The following is a 12,550-nucleotide window of genomic DNA, read 5'->3' as shown; positions in this document are numbered from 1 at the left end:
CATTCGATGTATGGGTGAGGGCCGACATCCGGGCAACTGAGCTACATGGGTTCTTCGAGCCATAGCAACGAGACTGGCGTTGAAAACAAACCGTTGCCATTACTCTTTAACCTGTCGACCTACGCTGGTAAAACCCGTCATTCTGCCTCCAAAATGCCGAAAAACTGTGTTGTTTTTTGGTTGTGCTAACCACAACTGGAAACAGGGAAAACAAAGGTTGTATTTTGTTCTGCCAAAGCGTGATAAAAGCCCACAGAGACGAGACAAATGGCTCGCAGCTTTACACTGGGAAAACGAGGACGGTTCTCACTGGAGTCCCCCAAAGTCCCGGGTCGTGTGTTCGGATCACTTCGTTTCTGGTAAATATAAGGAACAAAAATCCACCTTCTTAACCACAACTTGGCTATACCGTCCGTGCTAACGTTGTACTTGTTGAATTTGTACCTTATAACGTTCGACAGCTGAAGTTGTTGTACAAAAATAACATGCGGTATATACTATATAGTCTATAGCCTAGCTAGCTATTTTCGAAAACCGGACAACGAGAGGATACCAAAGGCAGCGTTATGGACACCACCGGGAAAACGTAAGCCAGGGCGGCCAAAGAACACCTGGCGAAGAACAGTTGTACTTAAACAATACATGTAGCCCTCCAATCTCTCAATATTTTATACACTAACACTTGATCTTGTTGTTCATAACTTCCGCGTCTCTTTCTTAGTAGCGCGCAGGCTAAGCTAACTAGCAAGCTAAGCCTGAGAAGCTTTAAAGTTCACTGAGACGAGTCTGACGCAAATAATACATTTTCGTTTTTTCACACGATATGCAAATAAGTAAAAATGCGTAAATGAAGGATTTAACGCCGACTTCCAAGCCACAACGCTCGTTAAATGCTTTTTCTGTCAATGCTGCGTTCGCTGTGAGCTGGTTTGTTTTCAACGAATTCCCGGTTGCTAGGGGATTGGTAGGCGGAAGTGACGTAGGTCCGCCCTCACCCATTCATGTTCGCTTAGCAGCTGCCAAGGTCACGAAACCCTGGGCGCAGATAAAGTATAAATATTAAATTCCATACGTGGACATGGAACCCTACTTACCTACGATAGAGTTGTGAACGTTCAGCAAAAATATGTATTATTTGGTCTTTTTAGCAGAAGAACGTCACATCGACAGCGTAACGAGGCAAGACACTGTAGCTGTGTCCCAATTCCTGGGTCTGCATCCTTCGAAGGGCGAATTTGAAGGCCGCTTACGTCACAACACTGCGCGAAGGCTGTCCCAATTCATTCAAATTCGAAGGCTCCGACGAATGCGCCCTCCTTTTCACTGCATTCGGAGGATGCACAGCGATTATCGTTCGTGGCCTCCCATATCCCAACATGCTTCGCGCGCCTTTGTTCAACCCGGATCTTTTTGACGATGGCGGCAAATACAAGCTGCGGCAGCGAATAAACTTTTAAATGTAAACATCCTCCGCAGGCTAGACTGTCCCATTAAACAACGGGTGACGCATCCGGCCTTCTGAGGCTGCGTAGTCCGGGCCCTCCGAAGGATGCAGACCCTGAATTGGAACACAGCTGTAAGTACGTCAATGTGTAAGGTGGCACAAGATCTTGCGAGATTGTATTGAATAGTCAAAAACACTCCAACCCGATTTGTTTTTGTGATATATGTAAAATTTAATGACGTAACATTTATATATTTAATAGAATATTTATGTTTTTAATGAATACAGTGTTTGCGCTTGGAACCAACGCCGTGCATCACCCGGTCCAGCAGGAGGCGCTGCAGTCAATCAGCTGCTGTCAGCTCAAGACTTCCGCGCATGCGCTGAGGCGTGCATTCATCACGTGCTATCTTGTGCAGTAGTTGTATTTATCAAACGAACACGTTCGCCTTTGTTTTGGTACTTTTCAAGTAAAAATGACTCCTTAATGTAAATGTCCTGATGGCATCTCCTGCTGCTCGCATGTTTCGAAGGTTAGATGGTTTGTTTTGTGTCTACAAACCTTCTGGTATGCCATGGAAAGTCGTGAGGGACACCATCGAGACGAAGCTCCTCAAAGGTCAGACTTGCTCTGCTACTCCTCATACATTTTCTAAATGTACACATGATGCATGTACATGTAAACAGCATCATTTATTACGATTCAGGTGTGGAACCTGGCCATTCTACTAAATACAAAAAATAAGTATATGCCAGCAATATATGCCACAACATATGAAATATGTGGAGTAAAAGTTTGCAAGGGGTTTAGCAAGGAAGTCAATGTAGTAAAATCAGCCAGTTGAAGTTAAGTTAAAGTAAGTTGTATTCAACTAAACCATTACCATCCACTATTCCACTTGACCTGTTGTATCCCTTTGCAGGTTTGGATGCTTTGCCATCGCTGCCTCTCCCTGAGCAGATCCGCTTTTTGGCCCAACCAGGCAGCAACGCTTTGACGCCCAAGAGACTGTCAGCATCCTCTGTCCCAGTCTTGTCCAAACACCCTCTGGGTATGCACCGCTTTCTGTTAAGGCTTACACAATCTCCTCGCTGCAGTAGGGTCGAAACAATAACCCTAGTCATGATTTCGGTGCATATTTATTTTTAGGTCCCAGTGCAGTTAATTTGGGGGTACAGTCAGGGGAAAAAGGCAAAATATACAACTGATTAGTGTTTGTGTAAAACTAGAGATATCGCATACAAAAAAATTGAAGGATGCTGGGGTAATTTTGACTTTTTCTAAATTAAAGGTGCTTAAACTAATCCAAATAAAAACTGAACATCCTTGCTTTGAGACAAAACAAACGAGTGTAATAACTAAGATCCCATTTATAATTGATCTGATTGTAGCTTTACGTTATGCCTGGGGCCCCCCAAAAATGCTGGAAAATTAGGGGTGTCCCGATTCTATATTGATATCGGTCCGATATTAGCAAACACCTTGATATACCGGCTTGCATGTTAAATCTCCGATATGAGCAATCCCAATACTTAAATGTCCTCCAGTAAGCACAGAAATGTGATCTTTTTTGTATTTTAGTGGTCATTTACAAACGGTAAACATGGTAGGCTATAGGCCAGGGGTCCCCAAACTACGGCCCGCGGGCCGGATCCGCCCCCCCCCAGCATCCAAAATCCGGCCCAAGGGAAGTCCCAAGTTAAAAAAAAAAGTGTTTTAATTATTTATTTATTATTATTATTTTTTTTAAATTTATTTTATCTTTCCTTTCTAATCCATTTTATACCGCTTGTTACCCTCGGTGTCTCCTAGCCGCTCAGGCAAATCATTATTGTCTAAAAATAAATTCTCCCATCGATAACGTGACAATGTTAAATGTTGATGAACATCAATGTTAATTGATATTAAATGAAAAAACGGATTAACTCGCTGGAATATAAAGACAATGTATATATATATATATAGCCCGGCCCCCGGCCACATTATTTTAACCCAATGCGGCCCCCGAATCATAAAGTTTGGGGACCCCTGCTATAGGCTATCATGAGCTAACAGCTACACAACAGCTAGACATACGTAATAAGTGTACTTAATTAAACAAACTTGCAGATCCACCTCCGTCTTTGTTAGGAAGCTGCCTGTGGCGTGTTCTTTCTGATGTCTTTTCCTGTGTGGAGCGCGGGTTTTCTGGCGTCACTTCCTGTGTGGGCGGGGTCTTTCTGGCGTCACTTCCTCTCCGAACTCACTTTGTAAACGATCAATGAGTCCATACAAAGCTAAGTGCCGGAGATTCAAGAAATACACGGCTGACTTAACCGTGTAAAAATGTGTCCGAGGAGGGGGACCTTAAACGCTGGTTTAGTGTGGCTGAAACGGGGCTTAGGCTAAATAATTATTCGTTTAAGGGGTTAAACGACTTAGTGTAGACATGGCCTAAAACAGCACATTTGTCAGTATAAAGAAGTATTAAATAATTATATTTGCATATTACTTACACATACGAAGTCTCCAAGGCAGAAGTGTATTAGAAAGTATGCAATAACAATTGTGTCCACATCAGTCAACTTACTGCGTCCATCCATTTTCTACCGCTTGTCCCTTTCGGGGTCTGTCCTGTGTTTTTAATACCAATCACTTTTCACTTGATCAAGTCTTTTCAAACATTCCACACTACAAAATAATACAAGTATGTATGATTTGTGCTAACTTCGTATCAGGTTAGGAATATTGCAGTCTAAAACGGCACATTTGTCAATATAAAAAATTACCAAATATTTATGGTTGCATGTTACTTACACACACTCAGTCTCCAAAGCAGAAACCTATCAGTAAGTATCCAGTAACAGACGTGTCCGCAACATTTAACTTACTGCGTCGGGAGCTTCTTAATAAATTATTGTGGATAGTAGGTGTTGCCATAATCCAATTACCACTCTACTTCAATTTAAGGACAGCATAAGTCCATTCCAGATAGTTAATAATAAATAGGTTGGTCTTTTTCACACCTACCATTAGATCTGAGCTGAGGATGTCGTTGTGGCTTATGCAGCCCTTTGAGACACTTGTGATTAAGGGCTGTATAAATAAACTTTGATTGATTGTTCTCTTTGACTAATTTCATTTGATCAAACCTTTACTAACATTCCTCAATACAAAATAACAAAAGTACGTATGATTCCATGCAATAGTGTTTTCTTATATTTTTTTTAAATTTCCTTACTAGTTGAAGTGTAACATTAATAGTTCTAGCTTGTTGTTCTGTTTTACATCTCTACTGAACAATGGCAGCACACTACGAGAAAAAGCCAAGTGTTCCCAAACAGGAGACTTTATAAACGAAAGAGTGTTTTCAAGCGCTGACCTTTCCTTGGCACTCCTGCGAGCCAAAAGCAGCATTTCACTATATTTGTTTACAGAGTAAATGCATGTCATGACTCATGACAAACTCTTTTGCACCCTCACTTTTAATGTGTACCGTGTGGGGAGTTTGTACGCCTCTGGTGAGGTTTTGTTCCGAACGGTCCAATTACATATACATGTACGATTAAGTTTATTACATGCACACATGATCACGTTATGGTTTGATGAATTGTTCTGTACTACTGTGTACAATCCTTTAAATGAAACTAATAAAATGTTTTGTTGCAGTGACTGGGAGTGAATTCAAGCATATTCCAGTCGGTGTAGGACATCGCTTGGATACATTATCTTCTGGTGTTATTGGTATGATATTCATTGTCTTTTTCATTGTAATCCAAGCATTGATATTAACATCACTTGTGTAATTTTCCTTTTAGTTCTCGGTGTTGGGAACGGAAACAAAGTGCTGAATGGCCTCCACAGCCTGCAAGTAACAAGAGTGAGTTTCCTGTGCTGATAAGCAATTGGAACAAAACACATTAATTTATTTCTACTTTGCCGTTTCCAGGATTACACATTGGAGGGCGAGTTTGGCTCCGCTACTGATGACTTCTCCCACACAGGACGTATTGTGGAAAGATCCACCTATGGTATGAATTATTCAAAACTGCAGTGTTTCCCACAAGACTGCCATCTCGTCTCATTTGCCATGATGCATGTGCGTGTCATTTGATAGACACTAGGGCTGTGAATCTTTGGGTGTCCCACGATTCGATTCAATATCGATTCTTGGGGTCACGATTCGATTCGATTTGATTTTTTTTTAATCCAACACGATTCTCGATTCAAAAACGATTTTTTCCCGATTCAAAACAATTCTCTATTCATTCAATACATAGGATTTCAGCAGGATCTACCCCAGTCTGCTGACATGCAAGCAGATTAGTAGATTTTTGTAAAAAGCTTTTATAATTGTAAAGGACAATGTTTTATCAACTGATTGCAATAATGTAAATTAGTTTTAACTATTAAATTAACCACAAATATGACTTATTTTATCTTTGTGAAAATATTGAACACAGTGTGTTGTCAAGATAATGAGATGTGATGCAAGTGTAAGCCACTGTGACACTATTGTTCTTTTTTTTTTTAATAAATATAAATGTCTAATGATAATGTCAATGAGGGATTTTTAATCACTGCTATGTTGAAATTGTAACTAATACTGATACTGTTGTTGATAATATTCATTTTTGTTTCACTACTTTTGGTTTGTTCTGTGTCGTGTTTGTGTCTCCTCTCAATTGCTCTGTTTATTGCAGTTCTGAGTGTTGCTGGGTCGGATTTGGTTTTGGAATTGGATTGCATTGTTGTGGTATTGCTGTGTATTGTTTTGTTGGATTGATTAACTAAAAAAATAAGAAAAAAATAGATTTTTTAAAAATGAAAATAGATTCTGAATTGCACAACGTGAGAATCGCGATTCGAAATCGAATCGATTTTTTCCCACACCCTTAATAGACACTGTAGAAGAGACCAAAAAACATGAAAAGTTCAACAAAATGTTAAAGATGCCGTTTGCAACTTTCTCATAGCAAAATTTTTCAAAGCAAAAAACATAACATGAACACCACTGGGGAGCTTATGTTACCATTAGTGTTTTAACAAAACACATTTGTTTGACAATTGTCTACATGTTTCACATCAACAAAGTCTAAGTAATGACATTTTTTTCACGGCCCGAATAAACTGATTGATTTTTACGGCGGTCACTCACTTGGTCTCGTCAACACGTGCACACATAAAAAAATGTAGTCCAAGAAAGCAACAAACAATTTGCAGTCATGTTGTTATGATAGATGATACATTCTATAACAGCTAACACTAGCTATCTAAATTTATATCATTAGCTAACAACAGCTAAAGAAAATGCACGTGCACGTGCATTTGAAAAGCTGTAAGAGGCAGGGATATACTGTGTAAAATACATTGGAAAGTTGGCTCCCTCTAGGCATCTGTGTACATGTTGATAACGGACCCTTACAAATGAAATTGTATTTTTTTTCAAAGTTGCTGTATGTAGTCTCAAATTACACTATCTAAAGGAGTCTTAAGTTCTCGCGTAATATAGCGACAAAGTTGCCAAGTTTGCGACACTGTTTCTTTTCATTATTGACGTGTTAAAGGGGTCCTATTATGCAAAATCAACTTTTTTTTTTACCTGTTGGCACCTGTTTTTGTGTATTTGGGATTCCCATAAGTCCTGAAAAGACAATCAGAAAGCAGCTTGAAAATGGTGTGTAAACAAAACCTATGCAAACGTTTGACCAAAGGACTACCATTACATGTTATGTAAAAAATACAAAAAATCATATGACACCTTTAAAAAGTGGAGTTAGGAATTCATCTACTGTACAATGTTGTAATCAGAAGCTAAATTCACCAATGTTTATGAGCGAGGGCGAACAGGTAGCCACAAATATATTTATAGCAAATTAATAAAGTATATGGGTGACATTGATGTATTTGAATTCCATACTTAAAGAGGAACTGCACTTTTTTGGCAATTTTGCCTATCGTTCACAATCATTATGAAAGACATGACGGATTTTTTTTTTTTAATGCGTTCTAACTTGAAAATAAACGTAAATAAAAGTCTGTTTACAGCGGAGCTAATGGAAAGTCCTCTATTTTGCCCATAAAAAACAATAAAAAAACATTTAAAAACCGCTAACAATACTTGATTTACATTTCTTGACTGTTTGTTGGCTCTCATAAAGTCTGCAGTGAGCAGAAATCAGTGATGAAAAAAAAAAGAAACGTAATGCGTTTTTGAAATTAATGCGCCACGTATGCTTAAAATTATCAAAATAGGTAAATATTAAATGTTATTATAAATGTGCCCATGACTACATTACATATATACTTACATCATGTATATCAAACCTCAATCGAGGTGTTTGGATGCTTTATAGGCAGAATAGAGCGGCTCCCATTGGCTCCATTGTAAGCGGACATTTGATCGCCTTTATTTAATATTTAGCAAAAAATATATATATATTTATATTTAAAAATAAAACTTTCTCAGGTGATCTGACTGAATAGATGTTGAATGACTCTTCATAATTTACTGTACTACCGTGTTTACTCTTTGCTCAACAGATCATATTACGCAAGATAAGCTGGACAGAGTTTTGGCAATGCTGCAGGGAGCAAATCAGAAGGCTTTGTTAACGTATGAAAATTATATTTTCCCCCCATTTACTCATGTTGAAACGTCATTCAGTCCTCACTAGGTCATATTCCTCCTCTCATAGGTACGCCAATGTAGACATGCGTTCCCAGGAAGCCTACGAGATGGCTGTGCAAGGTTTACTTGGCCCAGAGGGGAAGTCACCGCCCATTTTGACGGGCCTGAGGTGCATTCGCTTCCAGCCTCCAAACTTCACTCTGGGTAAAAAATCTTCATAGATAGATAGTACTTTATTGATTCCTTCAGGAGAGTTCCCTCAGGAAAATTATTATCATCTACTTCAATAGCGGTGTTAGGATCCCATATTTATATTTTTCTGATATCTGCAACTAGGGTTGTACAGTATACCGGTACTAATAAAGTACAGCGGTACTTTGCTGCCTCTGAAAAATACCAGTGCTATATTTTTTTGTTTTATGGACAGTATGGCGCGCCGTCGTCACGACATGCTGGAGCAGAGGTTCATGTTTGGCAACGCACACATACAGAGTACTTACAAGCAGACATGGTGTGAAGACACAAGAGATAGAATGGACGCATTTTGGCTTAAAATAAATGTGAAGCTATAAACATTAAAGCGCCGCTCTACAAGAGGTGGATTGTTTGACATTAAACCTCATGCTGCTGCTAGTAGTGGTCATAAAAAAATATCAAACGACAAAACCAGTGAAAACTATGACTGATTTTTTGTCCATCAGGCAATACCAACAACCAACCAGAAGTCAAGCAGAATATTATTTTATTTTACTTAATTTTGATATTTTGAAGTTGTGCATTAAACTTAAGTTGTTGAGAAATGTGTTTTCCATGTAGCCTATTGCAATTACTCCAAATCATGCATTTAAGTTTGAGTCAAAAAGTATGGTTTTCCATAAAAACCAAACCAATCACCACACTGATAGGGGTGAAAGCGATAAGTTTAGCTGGTGTTTTAAGAAAATGTGCTGCCCGTAAAAATGTGCTACTCAGCAACGCTAAAGGTTTCCTCGGACAAAATACCCATAGCATTTAAGGTAAAAAAAAAGTTTGCTATGTCGTGGATATTTTTGACAATATTTTACATACCAGGAAACAAACTAAAACAAAGACGCTATAAACCTGGTTGTTTGTCTATAACAGGGGTTCTCAAACTCAGAAAACCCTTGGCTCTACAAGTACCACCACAATGACCAACATTTAAATTCAGTAGCATAGTAGGCCTAAGTATTAATTAAAAACAAGGCAAAGGTTTTATTTATTAAGTATATTGTAATATTACACACAGTTTCAACAGTAACACTGTGTTTGAATGCAGGAAAATAAAACTTTTACATTACAATATTTAAATAAGTGTTTCTTTGGTGTACCACTTGTGGTACCCGAATCACTGGTTTATACTGTATGGTGACAAAACAAATATTTTAACAAGCTCATATTTGAATATTGATGAAAACTACTAAAGCACTTGTTCCAGGACCTATTTCGGAAGTTTTCAAAAAATCTTATCCAAATCCGTCCATTAGTTATGTTGATATCTATCTGATTACTCAAATGGTTGAATGTTTTTATGAAGCAGCACACTTTTTTGGAACACTGTACCGACCAACAAGAAGTCCCTTTTGTTTTTGTTTTTCAAGAAGTTGGCAACCCGTAGCGGCTAACTTCCATCCGCAGTCGGCAGTGTATAAGCTACTTCTGAATCACTAATCCTCGTCTCCATGGCGACAAATACATTTCTTACAAGTATCATCCCTGCAGGATGAGGACTAGCTACACACTGTAGGAGGCTACAATAGCTCACCGCTAACAAAAAGTGCTCCTGAATGTAAACAAATGGGTGGATCTCTATACTTACATCAACTGTAACGATACCAAGTACAAGAGCCGTATCTAGTCGATACTACAATGATTACATCGATAGTTTTTATTATCACAAAATCCTTTGTCCTTTTTTTTATTTGTTTCTAAAAAAGCATGTCCCTGGGCACAGGAGTACTTTAATTATGCATGGTCCTTTAACTATTTGGTATTGGATTGATACCAAAATGTGTATTATCACCTAAAACTAATGTAAAGTATCCAAACAACAAAAGAATGAGCGCTTATTACATTTTAACAGAAGTGTAGGTAGAACATGTTAAAACAAAAAGTAAGCAGATATTAAAAGTAATTAAACAAGCAGATTAATAATTCATTTGTTGCTGCTTGTCCCTCATAATTTTGACAAAACAATAGAATGGAAAATGACACAATATGCATACGTCAGCAGCCATATTAGGAGCCTTTGTTTGCTTACTTATTACTAAAAGAGTATGTGTTTAGGGTAATGTTCTCTCTTATTTTATGACCATTTTTTTATTTGATTGCAATAAGAAACATATATTTAATGTAAGATTTTCTGTTAAATTAAAGCCAATAATATTTGTTTTGTGTTCGCCTTTCTTTGAAAAGTAACACAATACATTTGGTACCGGTACCAAAATATTGGTATGGGGACAACCCTATCGGCAACAAATCAAGTCTTGATCTTTTCAAATATTTTCGTTAAGTGATTTTCAAAAGGTAAACATGCAGTTTAAAACAGCACTTTGGTCAATGCATCACAATAGGAAGGTGGACGATACTGAATCAATAGACCCATGTCCAAATATCAGTTATTTATGTATTTTAATTACAGACTGTCAGAAAAAGCAGATCTAGCTTGGAGACACACACACACACACACACACACACACACACACACACACACACACACACACACACACACACACACACACACACACACACACACACACACACACACACACACACACACACACACACACACACACAAAGAATCCAGCTTGTATAAACATGTTATCAAATAATAGTTACATATTACTTACACATACAAAGTCTCCAAGGCAGAAAGAATGGTGTCAGAATGTATTCAATAACAAATGTGTCATGAGCTCAAATTATTGGTGTTGCCAAAAAAAAAACTACTTCAAAAGCATTAATGTGTCATGTGTTTTCCATAACTACAATTGTTCTTGGACTCATTTCACTTGATCAAAACTTTTCTAACATTCCAAACTACAAAATTATAAAAATGATGTACTATAGTTGGTGCTGCTAGGTTATCCAAAGTGAAAAAGTTGTACCAAGATACCCCTACTTTTGGACAAGGTTTTTACTCACCAAATTTTTTTAATTTTCTTAGAGGTGCAATGCCTAAACGAAACGCAGAAATACCTCCGCAAAGTGGTGCACGAGATCGGACTGGAGTTGCGCAGCACGGCCTTCTGCAAGGGAGTTCGCCGTACGAGAGATGGCACTTTCACCCTGCAGGACGCTCTTACCCGCGACCGCTGGAAGCCCGCTGATGTCTTAAGCGCCATCCGACAGTACCACGCTGGTCACAGACAAAGGAAACAAGAGTACAAAGCCCAGGAGCAACAAGACGCTACCACCAGAGAAGAACTGCATTCTAAATGAAGCTTCTCTAAAGACGAAGGTATGCTGAAAAGCGGATGTGACAATCCTGGGATTGGAACTTAAGGAGTACTTTTCGATATTGTTGTTCTGTTGGAGGCCTGATGATGCCATCGCAGGACTAGTTGCTCTAAGGGAGGACACCGTTGGCTTTGTCTGTTTTGGAAGTACGACCACAAGGACACACATCAAATAGAAGAACAAGAGACAGTTTGTAGTTTATTAAGCAGTTACACATTTAGTTTGCAACACAAAGAAGGTACAATTTACACCAGGGTTTTATTGCTATGAATTATTCAGTGACCTGCATCTGTAATATAGCCGCCACTAGGTGCTTTGTTTTATCACTCTATTTCAAAATATATTTATCTAAAAAATCATATGTTTCGCATGACACTACTGTCTATATTAGTCAAAAATATTTATATTGAGCACATTTTAGTCTCTAGGAATTCATGCAAACTCCACCAATTCTGCGTAGTATGTGCAACCTAGCAACTTTCCTCCATATTTTTCCAAATCAGCGCAATTTTTGCCAATCAAATGTCTTAGCGGCGCTCAAACGCGCACGTCAACTGTCTAGTCAAAACTTATGTTTGTTTCTTGTGTTGAAGAAATTGTCGATCCAGGGTAAGCCAAGAACATATTTGCAACGGGGACGTTGCAAAGAGACAGCATTTACATTTGTTAGAGATGTTGAAGTGTGATATCTCATTGGCTCTCATTTACCATGAACATTCAGTGCTATAGATTGGTCTCAACGTGCGGAGTAAGTGTTGGACCATAAACACATTTTTAAGATGGACAAACACCTAAAGCTGAACAAAAAATAAAATTGACAGAACAAGTGTAAGTTGCAGACACGACACAAAGGAAGCCTTTGGTGGTGTTTCTATCTGTAATTATAAATAATGAAAACAGTATGGTAATTTGACAATGAGTTCTGAGTATGTTTTTACTACCACTGGATGTTTACTTTTAGGTCTGTGCTGTAATAAAATGAGGAAAACATCAATACCGTATTTGTTTACAATTTTTG

General features: G+C 38.3%; 2 protein-coding genes across 7 annotated transcripts in view; one reads left to right on the top strand and one right to left on the bottom strand.

Moving 5' to 3' along the window:
- Positions 1-2,344, bottom strand: part of hdhd3 (haloacid dehalogenase-like hydrolase domain containing 3) — a 23,993-nt gene extending 21,649 nt beyond the window's left edge. For 3 of the 6 annotated variants that reach the window (XM_062051387.1, XM_062051444.1, XM_062051397.1), the window contains exon 1: positions 1-948. In XM_062051387.1, coding sequence (XP_061907371.1) covers positions 1-100 — 100 coding nt within the window. In that variant the 5' untranslated portion in view covers positions 101-948. Of the gene's footprint in view, positions 949-1,094; positions 1,371-2,328 lie in introns of those variants that run through there. The other 3 variants (XM_062051435.1, XM_062051405.1, XM_062051415.1) reach the window with 3 other exon arrangements.
- trub2 (TruB pseudouridine (psi) synthase family member 2) lies at positions 1,837-12,550 on the top strand. Its single transcript, XM_062051375.1, has 8 exons — positions 1,837-2,063; positions 2,368-2,496; positions 5,094-5,168; positions 5,243-5,304; positions 5,374-5,455; positions 7,968-8,040; positions 8,123-8,259; positions 11,240-12,550. The coding sequence occupies exons 1-8, from the start codon at positions 1,946-1,948 to the stop codon at positions 11,512-11,514; spliced, it is 951 nt and encodes a 316-aa protein (XP_061907359.1). The 5' UTR covers positions 1,837-1,945; the 3' UTR covers positions 11,515-12,550.

The sequence above is a fragment of the Entelurus aequoreus genome, linkage group LG01 (assembly GCF_033978785.1).
Source record: "Entelurus aequoreus isolate RoL-2023_Sb linkage group LG01, RoL_Eaeq_v1.1, whole genome shotgun sequence".
NCBI classification, from domain to species: domain Eukaryota; kingdom Metazoa; phylum Chordata; class Actinopteri; order Syngnathiformes; family Syngnathidae; genus Entelurus; species Entelurus aequoreus.
The sequence above is the reverse complement of the archived record's forward strand: the minus strand, read 5'-3'. Positions and strand labels throughout refer to the sequence as shown.

Coding starts and splice junctions, on each gene's coding strand:
- trub2 (XM_062051375.1), top strand. CDS start 1,946: ATGGCATCTCCTGCTGCTCGCATGTTTCGAAGGTTAGATGGTTTGTTT. Junction 2,064..2,367: donor CGAGACGAAGCTCCTCAAAG/GTCAGACTTGCT, acceptor ATCCCTTTGCAG/GTTTGGATGCTTTGCCATCG. Junction 5,169..5,242: donor ATTATCTTCTGGTGTTATTG/GTATGATATTCA, acceptor TTTTCCTTTTAG/TTCTCGGTGTTGGGAACGGA.